Source organism: Amblyraja radiata, chromosome 35 (genome assembly GCF_010909765.2).
Source record: "Amblyraja radiata isolate CabotCenter1 chromosome 35, sAmbRad1.1.pri, whole genome shotgun sequence".
Lineage (NCBI taxonomy): Eukaryota > Metazoa > Chordata > Chondrichthyes > Rajiformes > Rajidae > Amblyraja > Amblyraja radiata.
Window position 1 is genome coordinate 11,555,454 of NC_045990.1, and position 21,465 is coordinate 11,576,918.

The window sequence follows — 21,465 nt, forward strand, 5'->3', positions numbered from 1 at the left end:
TTTTGTGTCGATCTTGAGGGTTGGACATGTGCCAGGGCAGCAGAGACAATGTGCCACTCCTCAGTAAGGTACAGTGGGTGGCTCAAACCTCGTGGAAGGGGTAGAGTGCCGTTCCAATTCATCTACCTGTCCAAGTGTTTTTTAAATGCTTTTAGAGATACAGCGCGGAAACAGGCCCTATGCCCACCCAGTCCGCGCCGACCAGCGATCCCCGCACATTAACACTATCCTACTCCCACTAGGGACTATTTTAACATACACCAAGACAATTAACCAACATACCTGTACGTCTTTGGAGTGTGGGAGTAAACCCACGTGGTCACGGGGGGAACGTACAAACTCCGTACAGACAGCACCCGTAGTCGGGATCGAACAGAGGTCACTGCCGCTGTAAGGCAGCAACTCTACCGCTGCGCCACCGTGCTGTCCTTTGATTGCTGGTACAATACCTGCCCCAAATATCTCCTCTAATAGCTCCTTCCATATATCCACCTCCCTCTCAGTAAAAAAACCTGCCCCTCAGGTTCCGAATAAATCTTTCCCCTCTCATCTTAAACCTACTGTATGTCCTGTGGTTCTTGATCCCGCTACACTGCGTCTATTCCTATCTATGAAATCATGAGATGAATAGACTGGCAACTGTGTAAATATAATCTATCAGTTCCAATGATTCACCAGCGTTCTGCTATCCTAATTCCTCTCATGATGCTGCCTGTCCCGCTGAGTTACTCCAGCATTTTGTGTCTACCTTCGATTTAATCCAACATCTGCAGTTCTTTCTTAAGGGCCTGTCCCACTTACGCGACTTTTTCGGCGACTGCCGGCACCCGTCATAGGTCGGCCAAAATTTTCAGCATGTTGAAAATTCAGTGGCGACCAGAAAGATGCTACGACTCTTTGGGTGACTGAGGAGACTACTCACGACCACACAGGCGACATCCTGGCGACATGTCGTGGGGTGAAGCCTGTATGATCGTGAGTAGTCGCCCAAAGAGTCGTACCTTGTTCAGGTCACCGCTGGATTTTCAACATATTGAAATTTTTTTGGCAACCTGTAATGGCCTGTAACGGGTGCCGGCAGTCGCCGAAAAAGTTGCGTAAGTGGGACAGGCCCTCAATACCTCTCATGATTTTATACACCTCTATATGTTCACCTCTTGGCCTCCTGCACGCCAAGGAATAAGGTCCTAGCCTGCCCAACTTCTCCCTAAATCTCAGACCTCAGGTCCTGATAAAAACCTCGTAAATTTTCCCTGCACTTGTGGGCGGAGCACCAAGGCAAATTCCTTGTATGTGAATACTTGGCCAATAAACTTATTCATTAATTCATTCATCTTAACCACATCTTTCCTCTCGCAGGGCGATCAAAACTGAACACTGAGTGAAAAAGGGTTATTTTAATAAGGATATAGGAACTCACTGCCTCTGCCTCAGAGGGCGGTGGAGACAGGTTCTCTGGATGCTTTCAAGAGAGAGCTAGATAGGGCTCTTAAAAATAGCGGAGTCAGGGGATATGGGGAGAAGGCAGGAACGGGGTACTGATTGGGGATGATCAGCCATGATCACATTGAATGGCAGTGCTGGCTCGAAGTACCGAATGGCCCACTCCTGCACCTATTGTCTATAGTCTATTGTCTATTGTCAATGGTTAAACTGATCGAAGGTTAGACATAGTGTGTTGGAAGGAACTGCAGATGCTGGTTTACACCGAAGATAGATACAAAATGCCGGAGTAACTCAGCGGGCAGGCAGCAACTCTGGAGAGAAGGAATGGGTGACGTTTCGGGTTGAGATCCATCTGAAGACTGCTGTCTGAAGGAGGGTCTGGACCCGAAACGTCACCCATTCCTTCTCTCCAGAGATGCGGCCTGTCCCGCTGAGTTACTCCAGCATTTTGTGTCGATCTTGAGGGTTGAACATGTGCCAGGGCAGCAGAGACAATGTGCCACTCCTCAGTAAGGTACAGTGGGTGGCTCAAACCTGGTGGAAGGGGTAGAGTGTGATCTTGGGGAGATAGGTCAGCCAGAGGACCATAATTTGGGCTGTGAATTCATCCTCAGTTGGATCATGGAGTGAAAGTGATTCACGAAGAGAGACATAAAATGCTGGAGTGACTCAGCGGGACAGTCAGCATCTCTGGAGAGAAGGAATGGGTGACGATTCGGGTTGAAACACTTTAGTTTAGTTTAGTTTAGATTAGTTTAGTTGAGAGATACAGCGCGGAAACAGGCCATTCGGCCCACCGAGTCTGCACCGACCCCTGCACATTAACACCCTTCACAACAGAATGTAGTTGAGGCCAGTTCATTGGCTATATTTAAGAGGGTGTTAGATGTGGCCCTTGTGGCTAAAGGGATCAGGGGGTATGGAGAGAAGGCAGGTACAGGATACTGAGTTGGATGATCACCCATGATCATATTGGATGGTGGTGCAGGCTCGAAGGGCCGAATGGCCTACTCCTGCACCTATTTTCTATGTTTTCTATGTACAACAGAGACAATTTTACATCTATGCCAAACCTATTAACCTACAAACCTGAAGAAGGGTTTCGGCCCGAAACGTCGCCTATTTCCTTCGCTCCATAGATGCTGCTGCACCCGCTGAGTTACTCCAGCATTTTTGTGTACCTTCGATCTTCCAGCATCTGCAGTTCCTTCTTGAACACAACCTACAAACCTGTACATCTTTGGAGTGTGGGAGGAAACCAAAGATCTCGGAGAAAGCCCACGCAGTCACGGGGAGAACGTACAGACAAGCACCTCTAGTCAGGATCGAACCCGGGTCACCGGCGCTGTGAGGCAGCAAATCTACCACACCACCACTTTTCTTCAGACATTCTATCCAGAAAATGCTGCCCGTCCCGCTGAGTTACTCCAGCATTTTGTGTCCATCTTCGGTGTAAACCAGCATCTGCAGTTCCTTCCTACACATGAATTCACTAAGCCCAGCCCCCAACAACGTTTTAAAGAGGTCAGACAAACTCTATTAGTATTGGCCCAGTCCCCAGATGAAGCTATAATACTTGAAATATCATATGTAGTGGTCTGATGTTCTTCCTGTTTACACTGGCCTGTGTCCAACACTGAACTACTGATCAAAGCCTTCCAGTAATGCACTTGTGTTCTTTCCAGCTCTCTTCCTCCTGGGCATTTTGTCCTTCACTAAATTACTCCAAATCTATAGTCACGGATCTGGGGATTAAGTTAAAAATCTGCAGATACTAAAACTTCAGACTTTAAAATTGGCTTCTTGTCAACTACAGTCGCCTGTAGTTGCCCAAAAAATCACCTAAGTGGGACATGCCCATAAAGGCTCTAGGTTAATTGGTTTTGGTAAAAAAGAATTGTGTAGCACTGGTGAACTGGGTGATCGCTGGACGGCACGGACTCAGTGGGACTCACTAAAATAAACTCAACTAAACTCTATACTGTGTTTGGTCTTTTATTAGAAAATTAATGGTTTCAAAGTAGTTGAGTGTTTACAGTGATTGGGTTGGATAAGACTAATTATTTCCTCTGATGTGGAATCGGATATATATAGGAACATTAAGAGCTGGTTGTGGAGCATAGTACAATGGCGGCACTGCACATGCAGCTGCGGCTCGCCTGCAGTCCGTTTGTTTTTTCTTTCTTTTTGTCCTGTTAAGTGTATGTTTTTGGTTTTAGTTTTACTTTATTTTTAGCTGTGTATATGTGGGGGTGGGGGGTGGTGGGGGAAACTTTTTATGTGGGGGTGGGGGGTGGTGGGGGAAACTTTTTATGTGGGGGTGGGGGGTGGTGGGGGAAACCCTATCGAGTCTCCGTTATCGTTGGGGCCTAACATCGTGGAGCTGGCGGCCTCCAACTTGGGGCTCCAGTCGCAGAGCCTGCGGACTCACCATCGCGGAGCTGGCCGACTTCGGAGCGCTGAGAGCTGCGGTGGCTCGCTGGCTCCGACCCGACTTTGGAGCTTCGGAGGCTTCGGCTGCAGGCCCTGTGGACGGTAACATCGGGAGCTCGCGGGTCCCTGGTGGGGGACCGCTTTTCGGAGCTCACGCAACGGCAACTTCGCCCGCCCGAATCGGGTGGTTTAAATTGACCCGGAACGGGGCCTTACATCGCCCGGCGCGGCTTAAACGGCCGCGGGACTTACCATCGCCCGCCAGGGGCTCTAACACCAAGAGCCTCGATCAGCTCGATGCAGCAGTTTTGACTGCTTGACTGCAGGAGAAGAATAAAGAACAGAGAACAGGGAACAGGGAAGAGATAAGACTTTTGTCTTCCATCACAGTGAGGAGGTGTTTGGAGATTCACTGTGATGAATGTTTATGTGGAATTGTGTTAATTGTGTGTTTTGTTCTTTTTGCTGTTTTGACCGCAGGAACAAAATTTTGTTCAAAAATTTGCTTGTTGAATGACAATAAAGGGCTATTGAATTGAATTGAATTGAATTGATAGTCTTGCAAAGTCTGTGGAAATCTGGGCCTGCTCGCCAATTGATAAGGGGTATCAGGACAAGTTGAGTTTACAGGTCTCTGATGGGAAGATGTTTGCTGAGGTGAGATGTCCAGGAGCATGAAGCAAAAGCAGCGGTTGTGAAAGACGTTGGTGAGGCCACGTTAGGCTTTAGGCTTTAGAGATACAACGTGGAAACAGGCACTTCGGCCTACTGAATCCATGCCAACCAGCGATCACCCCGTACACTAGCACTATCCTACACACTACTCATTGGCGACCCTCGGACTATCTCTGATCAGACTTTATCTTGCATTAAATGTTTTTTTCATGTTATTTCCTTTATCATGTATCTGTACACTGTGGATGGCTAGATTGTAATCATGTATTGTCTTTCCGCTGACTGGTTAGCACGCAACAAAAGCTTTTCACTCTAGCTCGGTACATGTGAATCAGAAACCAGAGGACATAGGTTAAGGTGAGAGGGGAAAGATTTAATAGGAACCAGAGGGGCAACTTTTTCACACAGAGGGTGGTGGGTGGATGGAACGAGCTGCCAGAGGCAGTAGTTAAGGCTGGGCCAACAACATTTGGACAGGTACATGGACAGGAATGGTTTAGAGGGATATGGGCCAAATGCGGGAAGGTGGAACTACCTTGGTCAGCGTGGGAAAGTTGGGCCGAAGGGCCTGTTTTTGTGCTCTATGACTCTCAATGCACCTCAAAGGAAGATCAAAGATAGACACAAAAAGCTGGAGTAACTCAGCGGGTCGGGCAGCATCTCCGGAGAAAAGTAATAGGTGTCGAGACCCAAAACGTCACCTATCCATGTTCTCCAGAGATGCTGCCTGACCCGCTGAGTTACTCCAGCACTTTGTGCCCATCTTCGGTGTAAACCATCATCTGCAGTTCCTTCCTACACATGGTGCAGAGGAACTTTGGCAAGGATTGAATAGCAAGGTTGGGTAAAGGCCGGAATGGGACCATCCCCATTCCTCTTGCTAAATCCAACAACTAGCCATTGAACTATGTAAAACGGGAAAAGCCCAAGCAACAATGAATACCCAATAAGGAAATGAAAATAATAACATCGGAAAGGAAGCAAGGAGTTACATAGAAAATAGATAGCATGCTGGCTGATATATATATTCCTGTACCATTGTGTACGAGACATTTATAAATCAGCGTGTCTGGAAGGTTTTCCCTGGGGAAAGGACCTGGGAGAAGTCGGAATAGTGATGAAGATCCCAGTCAAAGACATGCAGCCAAACAAGTCAGTCTATAATGGTCAGGCATGCAAAGATTTCTATTTCTCTTTAGTCAAGTCAAGTCAAGTCACATTTATTTATATAGCACATTTAAAAAACAACTCTCGTTGGCCAAAGTGCTTTACATTTGTTATAAGAATAGCACAACAAAACAAGCTACATACATATATCCATGTAGCCCTCACTCAGAGGACATCAGGAAAGGCTTGGGAGTATAGATAAGTCTTTAGTCTTGACTTAAAAGAGTCGATGGTGGGGGCAGTTCTGATGGGAAGGGGGATGCTGTTCCACAGTCTAGGGGCTGCAACCGCAAAGGCACGGTCGCCCCTGAGCTTATGCCTAGACTGCGGGATATTCAACAACCCCAAGTCGGATGATCTGAGGGGCCTGGAGGTGGAGTGGTGGGTGAGAAGACTTTTTATGTAAGAGGGGGCAAGCCCATTGAGGGCTTTGTAGACATGGAGGAGAATCTTGAAGTTTATACGGAACCGCACAGGGAGCCAGTGGAGAGGGGCCAGGATCGGGGTGATGTGGTCCCTTTTTCAGGTGCCCGTCTTTAGACTTTAGAGATACAGCGCTGAAAGAGGCCCTTCGGCCCACCCAGCCTGCGCCGGCCAGCGATCACCCCGCACACTAGCATAATCCTACACTTTATTATTTTTTTTACCGAAGCAAATTAAGCTACATCCATTAGACCTTAGAATTTAGAGATACAGTGCGGAAACAGGTTCTTTGGCCCGCTGAGTCTGCAGTGACCAGCGATCATTCCGTACACTAACACTATCCTACACACTAACACTATCCCACACATTAGGGACAATTTGCAATTTTACCAAAGCCAATTAGCCTACAAACCGGTACGTCTTTGGAGTGTGGGAGGAAACCGGAGCACCCGGAGAAAACCCACGCAGGTCACGGGGAGAACGTGCAAACTCCGCACGGACAGCATCCATGGCTAGGGTCGGACTCGGGTCTCTGGCGCTGAGAGGCAGCAGCTCTACCCGCTGCGCCTCCGTGCCGCTCTCCGCTCCTTTAACCTAGGGCCACTTAGGAAGAATGTAGTTTTTGTTCTACAGAATAATTTATTTATAACCCTCATAGAAATACAATCAGGATGTGAGCAAACCGGCCTCAAGGTCATCTGAAACAAGTTTGATTTATTTAGTTGCGTTCAATTCCCTGGAAACCAGCCATGGAAAGGTTTGTACTCCTACGTTCCGATCAATGGTCCAGAATCCAGCTGCTAATCCAGTAACTTAATCTCACCATCGTGGCTCTTAATTGTATAATATGTCACCCAGCAGGAAGACATGTATATGTGTATCATCTTTCATACAGCAAGAATGATCTAATGGGGACCCAGTTACCGTCTAATGGAGAACGTCATCCTTATAATTTATCCTTGGACAATTTCTTTTGAGTACAAGATACTTTGTAGATTGTGCAGTGGGCAGGTGCTATAGACCTGCATGGGAAGGTAGACGCTCCCGCCCCCACGAGTCTCGGGCAGATGGGGCTCGTCAGCCTGGGAAGGAAGTTCATCTAGGAGAGGGAAAACTCTGATTTAAAACCTCCACTGGTGCTGCCTTAAGTCAGGCGGCATCTGTGGAGGGAAATGGACAGTCGGCGTTTTGGGTCGGGAGCCTTCTTTAGACTGATGAAGACCGTCTCCACACCGCTGCGCCATCGTGCCGCTGTGATACCGTAAATAATAACGTGAGATTTGTATTAGGAAATAGCGATAAATCCCGAGCGACTCTATCATCCCCTGGTCAGACGCCCAAACCACTTCCAGGACGTTGATGGAGGCCTTGTGCTCCACACAAGGTCAAAAGAGGAATCGAATGTCAGTGATTATACAATATTCAATTCCATTCATAATTATGTCCATAATATGAGAAGTACCGGCAGGATAGACAGTCAGAAACATTTTCCCACGGTGGAACTGTCAAAGAGTTTGAGTTTAGTTTATTGTCACGTGTACTGAGGTACAGTGAAAAGCTTTTGTTGCGTGCTACCCAGTCAACGGAAAGACAACACACGATTACATTCGAGCCGTCCGCACTGCACAGATACAGGATATAGGGAACTGCAGATGCTGGTTTATACCAAGGATAGACACAAAATGCTGGAGTAACTCAGCAGATCAGGCAGCATCTCTGGACAAAAAGACTAGCGAGTGTAGCTTTAAGGTTAGAATGGCAAGATTTAAAAGAGATATGCAAGGCAGGTTTATTTATACAGAGGGTGGTGGGTGGGATTGCCAACTGTCCCGTATTGTACTTCCGGTGGCGCTGGTGCCAGCAGCCTCCACCTACAGTCCGGTATCTTTTTGTTTTTTTGTTTATTTAGTTATGTAAAAGTGTTTTTGTGTTTTGATGTGGGGGAAGAGGGCACGGTGCGGGGGATACCGTCCTTCAGCCGCTTCCTGGTGAAGACGCGACTATTATTCGAGTCGCGTCCTCGGCCCCCCCCCCCCAGCGGCCTACCTACTGGATTGGCGCGGACTTTCCTGCCAGGATCGACCAGAGCTCCAGCAGCGGCGGGACAGCGCTGATACATCGCGGGGCTGGCGATGCCTTACCGGGGATCGCCGTCTGGAGCCCGGAGTGCTGGACCTGCTGCACCGACATCATGGAGCTGCGGTTTGCGGAGCTCCCAACGCGGGCGGCGCTGATGGACAGCGCGGGGTCCTGCGACTCTGCCCGGCTCGGCCTGCGGACACGGGAGCAGCGGACTCCGGCTGCGGGAGGCGGCTGATCAGGAGGTCCGGGCCGCTGAGGAGGATGTTCACCGTCGGGGTTCGGCGTCGGCGTTCCACCGGCCCGGCGTGAGGGCCTGAACATCGGGCCGCCCGGGGCGGCGACTGCGGGTGCTAGGAAGGCCTCGACCACGAGTGAACATCTGGGAAGAATGGAGGGGAGGCTGGCTGGACTATGGTGCCTTCCTCACCTTGGTGCCACTGTGTTATGTTGTGTCGTGGACTTACAGTGTTTGTGCTTTTTTAAAAAAAATTCTATTTTATTTTTAATATGTTTTATTATTTATTATTATTTATTTATTTTTTATTTTTATGATACTGCCTGTAAGGGAAATTCATTTCGTTGTCTCTAAGTGAGACAATGACAATAAATTTGAATACAATACAATACAATACAATACAATTAGCCGGGACATCCCGTATATTGGGCTAAATTGGTTTGTCCCATACGGGGCCGCCGCTGTCCCGTATTTGACCGCTACTACTCGGGTCGAGGGGACTGTCGGGTCGGAGCGCCGCTTCCGGCCCCGCCTCACCCGTCCCGACGTAGTGCAGCCCATGGAGTGCAGCAGCAGCAGCAGCAGCACCTCCACTGCCTTGTGGCCATATCCAGTCATGGAAAGCTCCAGGAGTAAATCTCAAGAAAATCCAGAGTTGGAGCCCCTAAGGCAGTTTGTCGTTGTCTACAACCTCGCTCTGGCAGCTCCTGCAACGGCGCTGGTGCCAAACTGTAACGGCCCTGCTGTTCCTTTGGATCGATCCGCGATGTGGAGAGGGGGGACGTGCTGCATGGGCAACAGCCTGTCCTCCATATGACATCGATCGCCCAGGCTTGCAACCGACCAGGATGCATCACCCATGGTCAGTCATGACCGAGAGGGGCCTACTACTAATTTGTAGAACTGTAATGAATGGGAAAATAATGTTATCAACTGAGTGACATAAAGGGGCATAAGAAGTGTATAAGAAGGAACTGCAGATGCTGGTTTAAACCGAAGATAGACACAAAGTGCTGGAGTAACTCAGCGGGACAGGCAGCATCTCTGGAGAGAAGGAATGGGTGACGTTTCGGGTCGAGACCCTTCTCCAGACTGCAGGAGCTAAGGAGGCAGGATGAAGAAGTCACGGACATAAGAAGTCATGGAAGTTAGAGAATCCATGGATATCCCAAAACATATTTGGGATATAGGTAGGAAAAAGTGCTGGAGAAACTCAGCGGGTGCAGCAGCATCTAAGGAGCGAAGAAAATAGGCAACGTTTTGGGCCGAAACCCTTCTTCAGTGTAGAAAGAGGCCCTTTGGACCACTGAATCCGTGCTGACCAGCGATCATCCCCATACATTGGCATTGTCCTACACACTAGGGACAATTTACAATTTTACCGAAGCCAATTAACCTACAAACCTGTAGGCCTTTAGAATGTGGGAGGAAACTGGAGCACTCAAGAAAACCCACATGGTCACAGCGAGAACATATAAATTCCGTACAAACGAAATCAGTACCTGGGTCGCTGGCGCTGTAAGGCAACAACTCTACCGCTGAGCCACCGTGCCATCCCAGGCTGAAGATACTCCAGCACATTATGTCCTTTTGTGTAAACCAGCATCTGCAGTACCGACATCTTGGGGGCCTGAGCTACAGGGAGAGGTTTGGGCTGGCTAGGACTATTCCTTGGAGCGCAGGAGGATGAGGGGTGATCTTATAGAGGTGTACAAAATCATGAGGGGAATAGATTGGGTGGATGCACAGAGTCTTTTGCCCAGAGTAGGGGAATCGAGGACTAGGGGTCATAGGTTTAAGGCTAAGGGGGACAGATTTAATAAGAACCTGAGGGGTAACTTTTTCTTTACATAAAGGATGGTGGGTGTATGGAACGAGCTGCAGGAGGAGGTTGTTGAGGCTGGGACTATTGTAACATATATGAAATATTTAGACAGGTACATGGATAAGACAGGTTTAGAGGGACCTATCCCTCTAAAGGGATATCTCTAGAGGGAACATTAAATTCTCCCAATTCTTGTTCGCCCTTGCTGTCTCCTCCCCTTCCTATCTCTCAGCCCTCGGGCTCCTCCTCCTCCTTTTTCCTTTCTTCTCCCCCCCCCCACCAGTCTGACGAAGGGTTTCGGCCCGAAACGTTGCCTATTTCCTTCGCTCCATAGATGCTGCCTCACCCGCTGACTTTCTCCAGCATTTTTGTGTACCTTGGGTTTAGAGGGATATGGATCAAACGCAGGCAGGTGGGACAAGTGTAGATGGGGCATGTTGGTCGGCGTGGGCAAGTTGGGCCGAAAGGCCTGTTTCCACGCTGTATGACTCTATCGGGCCTGTCCTACTTGGCGATTTTTTCGGCGACTGCCGGCATCATTGACTGACGTATCAGCGGTGTGATTCGGCGTGACGCGGCGTGATGGCGTATTGACGCTGGGTATTTTTTCAAGTGTCGCAACATTTTTTTTGTCGCCACTGGATTTAGAAATGTTCAAAATGTTTCGGTGACAGTGATATGATGCCGGCAGTCGCCGAAAAAAATCGCCAAGTGGGACAGGCCCTTAAAGCCCTGTCCCACGGTACGAGTTCATTCCAAGAGCTCTCTCGAGTTTAAATAAAATCAAACTCGTGGTAAGCACGGAGAATGAACGTAGCGGGTACGTCGGAGCTCTTAGTGGCTCGTAACGCTAACGGCAGGTACTCGGGAAGACTCGCTAACGGCAGGTAAGCACTGGAAGACTCGTGAAGATTTTTCAACATGATAAAAAATGTCCATGAGAGCCCTAAGTACCGACGAGTGGCCATTACCGTAAATCTCCGAGTTCGAATCAGGGCAAACTCGAGAGAGCTCCTGGAATGAACTCGTACCGTGGGACAGGCTTATTTGGCTCTATACAGGCTGCTGGACTAGAGCATGGTCTGCACCTTCCCCCAACACTATCTACTGAATCTCAGCATCATTTCACACCTAGTCACCCACCTTCCTGTCCCACGGACTGTCCACCTCGACAGTAGAAGTTGTGACTTCCTCATGGAACACAAGGCTTAGTCAACACCCATCTCACTTTGATGTATTACAGCCCTGAGCTGCTGGCACTTGCCGCAGGTATAGATGCTATGGGTCATCTTGTTTCCATCAGCTCCATTTATGATTCATCCAACCACTGCTATGCATGTCTAAATGTAATCTAATCGCGGAGATACTTTCATTTTTAAAATTAATGAAACAGAAAGTTGCACCGACGCACTTAGAACATAGAACCTGCCGTAGTTCAGTTCACCAGAGACAGACACAAAATGCTGGAGTAACTCAGCGGGACAGGCGGCATCTCTGGAGAGAAGGAATGGGTGACGTTTCGGGTCGAGACCCTTCTTCAGACCGAGAGGCAGGGGAGACGAGAGATAGATGGAATTTATGGAATTCCCAGCCACAGAGGGCAGTGGAGGCCAAGTCACTGGATGGATTTAAGAGAGAGTTAGATAGAGCTCTAGTGGAGTCAAGGGATATGGGGAGAAGGCAGTCACGGGTTATTGATAGGGGACGATCAGCCATGATCACAATGAATGGCGGTGCTGGCTTGAAGGGCAGAATGGCCTCCTCCTGCACCTATTTTCTATGTTTCTATGTAGACCGCGTGGGATTGGAGTTACTAGAGTGACGTGGGTGGGGAATTGGTCATCGGATAGAAAGAAAGGATGTGACTCTTAGGACTCTATATCGCAACTTGGCTGAGGCTCAGCAGGAAAAGAGGAAACACAAATTAGTCTTGAGAAATGTGAGCTGATGTGCTTATTGACTGTCAGCATTAACAACCCCGTGATCCGTGGGCAGAATGGCCTGTTCCAATGCTGTACACTTCTATGTTGACACGATGAATTGATTCTGGGGAGATGATATGGTAAGTTGATGTATAGGCAATAATGTTAAAATATTGAAAACATCACAAAAAAGTTTGTGTGTATTAAAGTTCAAATTAGACAGGAGTTAGTAAATATTTGCATCAACTTGGTTGTAGAGGTTTGCATGCCAGCAGTGTAGCTGTTAGCCACAAGAATTATCACACATCCGGTGGCATTTCATACTGCTATCTGTACAGAACCCTTTCTGAATCAGTCTGAAGTGCTGAATCAGCAGAATAATGAAAGGCCTGGATAGAGTGGATGCGGAAAGCATGTTTCCACTAGTGGGAGAGTCTCGTAGTAGCCCCAGAATAAAAGGACGTTCCTTCAGGATGGAGATGAGGGGGAGTTTCTTTAGTCAGAGGGTGGTGAATCTGTGGAATTCTTTGCCACAGAAGGCTGTGGAGGCCACAAGTCAGTGGATATTTTTAAGGCAGAGATAGATAGATTCTTGATTAATACGGGTGTCAGGGGTTATGGGGAGGATGGGGTTAGGAGAGAGAGATAGATCAGCCAAGATTGAATGGCGGAGTTGACTTGATGGGCTGAATGGCCTAATTCTGCTCCTGTCACATGACCTTATGAAGAGAGCAGCACAGTCTTCATAAGGTCATGTGACAGGAGCAGAATTAGGCCATTCAGCCCATTCAGCAACTTCACAGTCGCTGGCATTCGAAGAGTTGAACAGCTTCTCTTCGCTCTCCTCTCTCTCACTCTGGCAGAGGTGCCCGGACATATCCCATTTGCCCACTCCCCCTAAGCTTATAAACCAAGGGTGGCACAGTGGTGCAGCGGGTAGAGTTGCTGCCTCACAGAGCCAGAGACCCGGGTTCGATCCCGACTAAGGGTGCTGTCTGTACGGAGTTTGTACGTTCTCCCCGTGACCTGCGTGGGTTTTCTCCGAGATCTTCGGTGTCCTCCCACACCAAAGATGTGCAGGGTTGTAGGTTAATTGGCATGGTATAAATGTAAAAAATGTCCAGTAGGATAGTGATAATGAAACTAAACAAAACTTAATATGTTGTAAGCTGAACCATCAGTTCAATCAGATAAAACCCCCTGTCCTCATTTAACCCTCTCGTAGAGTCATAGAGTGAAACAGTGTGGTAACAGGCTCGTCGGCCCAACTTGCCCACACCGGCCAACATGTCCCAGCTACACTAGTCCCACCTGCCCGTATTTGGCCCATATCCCGCCAAACCTGTCCTATCCATGTACCTGTCTAACTGTTTCTTAAATGTTGGGATAGTCCTAGCCTCAACTACCTCATCTGGCAGCTTGTTCCATACACCCACCACCCTTTGTGTGAAAAAGTTACCCCTCAGATTCAGATTAAATCTTTTCCCCTTCACCTTGAACATATGTCCTCTAGTCCTCGATTCCCCTACTCTGGGCAAGAGACTGTGAATCTACCCGATCTATCCCTCTGTTTCTTAAACTTTGGGATAGTCCCTGCCTCAACTACATCCTAGAAACATATAAACATAGAAAATAGGTGCAGGAGTAGGCCATTCGGCCCTTCGAGCCTGCACCGCCATTCGATATGATCATGGCTGATCATCCAACTCAGTATCCTGTACCTGCCTTCTCTCTATACCCCCTGATCCCTTTAGCCACAAGGGCCACATCTAACTCCCTCTTAAATATAGCCAATGAACTGGCCTCAACTACCTTCTGTGGCAGAAAATTCCACAGATTCACCACTCTCTGTGTGAAAAATGTTTTTGTCATCTCGGTCCTAAAAGATTTCCCCTTTATCCTTAAACTGTGACCCCTTGTTCTGGACTTCCCCAACATCGGAACAATCTTCCTGCATCTAGCCTGTCCAACCCCTTAAGAATTTTGTAAGTTTCTATAAGATCCCCCCTCAATCTTCTAAGTTCTAGCGAGTACAAGCCGAGTCTATCCAGTCTTTCTTCATATGAAAGTCCTGACATCCCAGGGATCAGTCCGGTGAACGTTCTCTGTACTCCCTCTACGGCAAGAATGTCCAGCCTGCCTGTCCAACCCCTTATGAATTTTGTAATTCTCCTCTGGCAGCTCGTTCCATACACCCACCACCCTTTGTGTGAAAAAGGGTGCATTATGACTATTGTTTCTGACTTGTCATCAGTAAAACTACAGAGGAGTTTTTCTATGAATCATGTTACCAGCTCAATAGGGAATTTCCATGCCACAACACTGAGAATTAGTGCCTACTGAACTCCTTTCTTCTCCCCGCCCCCCGCCACCCCCCATCTGTCTGAAGAAGGGTTTCGGCCCAAAACGTTGCCCATTTCCTTCGCTCCATAGATGCTGCTGCACCCGCTGAGATTCTCCAGCATTTTTGTGTACCTACTGAAGGCTTGTTTGATTGAACAGTCTTGACGCAAGCTCAAGTCGTATATTCGCAATGTCTTCCTCCCGCTCCCCACAGTGGAGTTTGATAGATTCTCGATTAGTGATGGCGTCAAACATTACAGAACACAGAACAATGGGGTTGAGAGGGAAAGATTGATGAGCCATGATCGCATGACGGAGTGGATGCAAAGTGCTGGAGTAGCTCAGCGGTTCAGGCAGCATCTCTGGAGAAAAAAGATGAGAGGTGTTTTGGGTCTTCAGAAAAAGTGTTTCCTCATCTCCGTTCTAAATGGCTCACCCCTTATTCTTAAACTGTGGCCCCTGGTTCTGGAATCCCCCAACATCGGGAACATGTTTCCAGCCTCTAGCATGTCAATCACACTAGGGACAATTTACACATACACCAAGCCAATTAGCCTACAAGCCTGTAGGTCTTAGGAGTGCGGGAGGAAACCGAAGATCTCGGGGAAAACCTACGCAGGTCACGGGAAGAACGTACAAAGTCTGTACAGACAGCACCCGTAGTTGGGATCGAACCCGGGTCAAAGTGTTTGGATTCTACTCCCAACCCACCTACCCACCTACCCTATCATGTTTATGTTTAGAGATACAGCCACCTACCCACCGAGTCCACACCGACCATCGATCACCCGTTCACACACTAGTTCTATGCTATCCCAGTTCCCCAACCCACACTCTAGGGGCAACTTACAGAAGCCAATCAACCTACTAACATCCACGTCTTTGGGATGTGAGGGGGAAACCGGAGCACCCGGAGAAAAACCCCACGAGGTCACGGGGAGTAAGTGAGATCTATGTACAGACCGTACCCACGGCCTGTGGGTGATGTATATCCTCCCCAAACAGTCAGGAAGGAGCATACATCCTTGGGTGGGACACTGGTGCAGCAGGTAGAGCTGCTGCCTCACATCACCAGAGACCCAACTTCAATCCTGACCTCGGGTACTGCCTGTGTGGAGTTTGCATGTTCTCCCTGTGACCGCGCGGGTTTCGTCCGGGTGCTGCGGTTTCCTCCCACATCCCCAAGACGTGTGGGTTTGTAGGTCAACTGACCCTCTGTAAATTGCCCCCTAGTGCGTAGGGAGGGAGTGGATGAGAAAGTGGGATAACATGGAACTAGTGTGAGCGGGTGATCGATGGTCGACTTGGACTCGGTGGGTCAAAGGATAGACACAAAACGCTGGAGTAACTCAGCGGGTCAGGCAGCATCTCTGGAGAAAAAGGATGGGTGACGTTTCGAGTCCTTCTTGGGCGTCAAAGGTCCAGTTTCAATCTAATGCCCCTGTCCCACTTAGGAAACCTGAACGGAAACCTCTGGAGACTTTGCGCCCCACCCAAGGTTTCCGTGCGGTTCCCGGAGGTTGGAGGTGGTTGCCGGAGGTTGCAGGTAGTGGAAGCAGGTAGGGAGACTGACAAAAACCTCCGGGAACCTCCGGGAACCGCACGGAAACCTTGGGTGGGACGCAAAGCCTCCAAAGTTTCCTAAGTGGGACAGGGGCATTACAATTCAATTCAATTCTCACACTGGGGGCATTTAAGGAGTGCAGGGCAGTAACTCTGGAAGGCAGTATTCTATGTGTTGATCAAGGAGGGAAGGATAGTTACAAGAACAGATTTGTAGAATACATTTGTGATTGTTTCCTGGAATAACATGTACAGCAGCCGGGGGAGGTGAACATAATGCTTGGACTCCGGTAATGGGTTCTGTGTCAAGTTTAATAAAAGACATCAGGGTTGGAGATCTCATGAGAAGATTACAGCACGATAGAACTTTGCAGTTAGCACGCGTAAGAATCTAGGCTCGGAACTCAGAGTATTTAACTTAATTGAGAGCATTTACAACGGAACAAAAGATGAGCTGGCTAAAATAAACACAGCAAATAGACTAGATAAGAGAGTTGGCATACGGTCGCAAATTTTAAAGAGGTATTTTAACCAGTAAACATGTTCGAATTTTTCCAAGAGTTACCAAGTTTCATGGGTACCTGCCGTTGGCGCCACGAGTCGCTAAGTTGTGTCCACGAGTTCCGACGTTCCCGCTACGTTAATTGTACGTAGTTACCACGAGTTAAATTTGTTTTAAACTGGGGGTCAACCTCGTGGGTCAACTCGCACCGTGAGGCAGGGGTTTCAAGAGGAAAGATTCTGAAGGAGGCAAAATGGCCAACAGTGGTATTTCCAAAGTTAAAGGATAATATTATGGAGAAAGAAATCTAGTGGTGGACTCAAAGATTGGGTCGGCATGGTGACACAGCGGTAGAGTTGCTGCCTCACAGCGCAGGTTCGATTCTGACTAAAGGGCCTGTCCAACTTGGCGATTTTTTCGGCGACTGCCGGCATCATCGACTGACGTATCAGGTCATCGAAAGATTTGCGGCGTGACGCGGCGTGATGACGTATTGACGCACGGTGTTTTTTCAAGTGTCGCAACATTTTGTTTGTCGCCTCTGGATTTTTGAAATGTTGAAAATATTTTGGCGAAACTGATACGACGCCAAAAAAATCGGCAAGTGGGACAGGCCCTTAAGGGGGCTGTCTGTACGGAATTTGTCCGTTCTCCCTGTGACTGCGTGGGTTTTCTCCAGGTGCTCCGGTTTCCTCCCACATCCCAAAGTTGTGCAGGCTTTCAGGTTAATTGGCTTCTGTATATTGTGAATTGTGTCTATTGTCTACAAAAATATAACCAGTGGCATATGACATAATACAGTTATTGTACAGCTTCAATTGTGACGTTTAGCTATAGTAAAGAGAAAAGAAGAGAGAAAAAGCAATCTGGAATGTGCAAGGATAGAACCCCTAGACTACCAAACTGGTGTAGCCAAAGAGTGAGTTAAGGGCCTGTCCCACGAGCATGCAACCTGCATGTGGCAAGCGCAACCAAACCGGAAGCGGGGGCAGCGCGGAGGTCGAGTGCGTGACGTGAAGTTCGAGCGAAGTCCGCGGGAAGTTCGCGTGTGACGTACGGTGTCAAGACGCTGCGCACGCCCGTCGAGCCGGTGCGTACGGCGTCAAGACGCTGCGCACGCCCGTCGAGCCGGTGCGTACGGCGTCGAGGCGGCTGCGGGCCGGCAGACTGTTGCCGTGCGGAATTTTTGAACAAGGTCAGTTTTTCGGAACTCCGCGCGATGTCGGGACCAGCTCCGCACAACTCCATACGGCTCCGGCGATCGAAGTGGGACCGGCCCCGCGAGGCCGTACGGCTCAAGCGACCACGTTAGGTCGCGCTTGCCACATGGAGTCGCATGCTGGTGGGACAGGCCCTTAAGTAAAAGAAATAAGGAAGACGTAGAGAGATAAAAAGACAAAAAAGAAAAAAAAAAGAAAAGTGATGATATACCTGCCTCGCATCCCTCCCCACCCATCACCCAACCCGTAATTAGATTTCACTCCAGAGTTGTGTTGCACCATATTATCCTTGTAATAAATCAATGAATGGTGTCGATGTCTTCGAAAAATGCTCTGGTTTTTCTGCTAAGACAAGTCTAATATTTTCAAGATGTTTAACCTGCGAACCAGTCAAAGGCGATACATGATTCCAATCGAACCATTCACACTGTACGGATACAGGATCATGTGAATAACGTTCAGTGCAAGATAATGTCCATAAAATCAATTAAAGATAGTCCGAGGGTCTCCAATGAGCTCAGGACTGCTTTTGTGTGTAGCGTAGTGCTATTGAACTGGTAGGCATGGACTTGGTGGGCTGAAGGGCCTGTTTCCATGCTGTATCTCTAAAGTCTAAAGACTGGAATGAATACAGGATTCAGCAAAGGAGGATAAAAAGATAATAAAGGGAGGAAGAGAACAATGAGAGTAAAAATTAGATATTTGTATTCTTTTAAGTTATGAAAAGGAAGTTCGTGAACAGAGACAAAAATGCTGGAGAAACTCAGCGGGTGAGGCAGCATCTATGGAGCGAAGGAATAGGTGACGTTTCGGGTCGAGACCCTTCTTCAGACTGATGTGGGGCTGGGGGGGGGGGGGGTGGAGGGGGCGGGAATAAGAAAGGAAGAGGCGGAGACAGTGGGCTGAGGGAGAGCTGGGAAGAGGAGGAGAAAGCAGGGACTACCTGGAATTGGAGAAGTCAATGTTCATACCGCTGGGGTGTAAACTGCCCAAGCGAAATATGAGGTGCTGCTCCTCCAATTTACGGTGGGCCTCTCTCTGGCCATGGAGGAGGCCCAGGACAGAAAGGTCGGATTCGGAATGGGAGGGGGAGTTGAAGTGCTGAGCCACCGGGAGATCAGGTTGGTTATTGCGAACTGAGCGGCGGTGTTGGGCGAAGCGATCGCCAAGCCTACGCTTGGTCTCACCGATGTAGATCAGCTGACTCAAGTGAACATTGTCTTTTAAGACAACAAGTCTGAGATAATAGGTATTGGGAACAGACTGACATTTGAATGAGTTTATGATCATATTCATGAGGACGCGATGAAATTCCTCGTTGTTCTGCATCTGAGATTAAATGATAGACATGGCAGTGATGGATACATCAACAAATGCAAAACAGCAGATTGGTGAAAAGATTGCATTGTAACCCGAAGCTGTGCCAAAATTATACATTCGACAGATATACTGCATCAAGGGCCTGTCCCACTTGGCGATTTTTTCGGCGACTGCCGGTGTCATATCAGTGTCGCCAAAAGATTTTGAACATTTCAAAATCCAGTGGCGACAAAAAAATGTTGCGACACTTGAAAAAACACCGCTCGTCACCGAAGGGCCTGTTTCCACGGTGTGTCTCGAAACTAAACTAATCTAAAGAAGGGTCTGAAACATAGAGACATAGGTGCAGGAGTAGGCCATTCAGCCCTTCGAGCCTGCACCGCCATTCAATATGATCATGGCTGATCATCCAACTCAGTATCCTGTACCTGCCTTCTCTCCATACCCCCTGATCCCTTTATCCACAAGGGCCACATCTAACTCCCTCTTAAATATAGCCAATGAACTGGCCTCAACTACATTCTGTGGCAGAGAATTCCACAGATTCACCACTCTCTGTGAAAAATGTTTTCCTCATCTCGGTCCTAAAAGACTTCCCTCTTACCCTTAAACTGTGACCCCTTGTTCTGGACTTCCCCAACATCGGGAACAATCTTCCTGCATCTAGCCTGTCCAACCCCTTAAGAATTTTGTAAGTTTCTATAAGATCCCCCCTCAAGCTTCTAAGTTTTAGCGCGTACAAGCCGAGTCTATCCAGTCTTTTTTCATATGAAAGTCCTGACATCCCAGGAATCAGTCCGGTGAACCTTCTCTGTACTCCCTCTACGGCAAGAATGTCCTTCCTCGGATTAGGAGACCAAAACTGTACGCAATACTCCAGGTGTGGTCTCACCAAGACCCTGTACAACTGCAGTAGAACCTCCCTGCTCCTATACTCAAATCCTTTTGCTATGAATGCTAACATACCATTCGCTTTCTTCACTGCCTGCTGCACCTGCATGCCTACTTTCAATGACTGGTGTACCATGACACCCAGGTCTCGTTGCATCTCCCCTTTTCCTAATCGGCCACCATTCAGGTAATAGTCTACTTTCCTGTTTTTGCCACCGAAGTGGATAACCTTACTTTTATCCACATTATACTGCATCTGCCATGCATTTGCCCACTCACCCAGCCTATCCAAGTCATCTTGCAGCCTCCTAGCATCCTCCTCACAGCTAACACTGCCCCCCAGGTTTGTGTCATCCGCAAACTTGGAGATGTTGCATTCAATTCCCTCGTCCAAATCATTAATATATATTGTAAATAGCTGGGGTCCCAGCACTAAGCCTTGCGGTACCCCACTAGTCACTGCCTGCCATTCTGAAAAGGACCCGTTTACTCCTACTCTTTGCTTCCTGTCTGCCAGCCAGTTCTCTATCCACATCAATACTGAACCCCCAATACCGTGTGCTTTAAGTTTGTATACTAATCTCTTATGTGGGACCTTGTCGAAAACCTTCTGAAAGTCCAGATATATGAAGAAGGGTCTCGAGCCGAAACGTCACCTATGCCTTCTCTCCAGGGATGCTGCCTGTCCAGCTGAGTTACTCCAGCATTTTGTGTCTATCTTCGGTTTAAACCAGCATCTGCAGTTCCCTCCTACACCAATGTCTCTTTTGTTTCCTAGGTCTCTATATCTGTTTCACTTGGGATCAACATGTCACTTGTTTAACATGTGATGACGGATACATACCACGTGACAACAACACGTGTGTCGGTGAGTTTCAAGATTTGTTTTAAGATATGGTTTCCAAAAACGTCACATTATTCTGAGTTCAATCTTCATGTTCTAGAGTTGATGCCTTAGTCACCTTGAAACATTATTTTTTATTGTTGACCTAAGGTCTGGGCTTGACTTTTAATTCAAATCACATAAAAGCAAGCCGGGCCTATCTAACTTCAGATGCACAACAGCCTGGATTACTCTCCCTCTCCCTCTCCCCCTCCCCCTCCCCCTCTCCCTCTCTCTCTACCCCTCTCTCCCTCTCTCCCTCTATCCCTCTCTCCCTCTCTCCCCCTCCCTCTCCCTCTTCCTCGTCCCATCTCTCTTTTACGGCTCGATTGTAATCATGTATTGTCTTTCCGCTGACTGGTTAGCACGCAACAAAAGCTTTTCACTGTACCTCGGTACACGTGACAACAACCTAAACTAAACTAAACTAAACTGAACTGAACTGAACTAGACTAAATTAAACTAAACTAAATCAAACAAGTGCTGGTTACTGAGAGAGTGACTGCATTAGATTTCTTCAGTCAGAGGGTGGTGA

General features: G+C 48.2%; 1 protein-coding gene across 2 annotated transcripts in view; it reads left to right on the top strand.

The window, feature by feature from the left end:
* The window catches only part of LOC116991955 (adhesion G protein-coupled receptor E1-like), an 84,713-nt gene that overhangs the window by 16,759 nt on the left and 46,489 nt on the right, over window positions 1–21,465 (top strand). For both annotated transcript variants that reach the window (XM_033050966.1, XM_033050967.1), the window contains exon 2: window positions 20,826–20,915. In XM_033050966.1, the coding sequence (XP_032906857.1) occupies window positions 20,826–20,915 (90 nt within the window). The remainder of the gene's footprint in view (window positions 1–20,825; window positions 20,916–21,465) is intronic.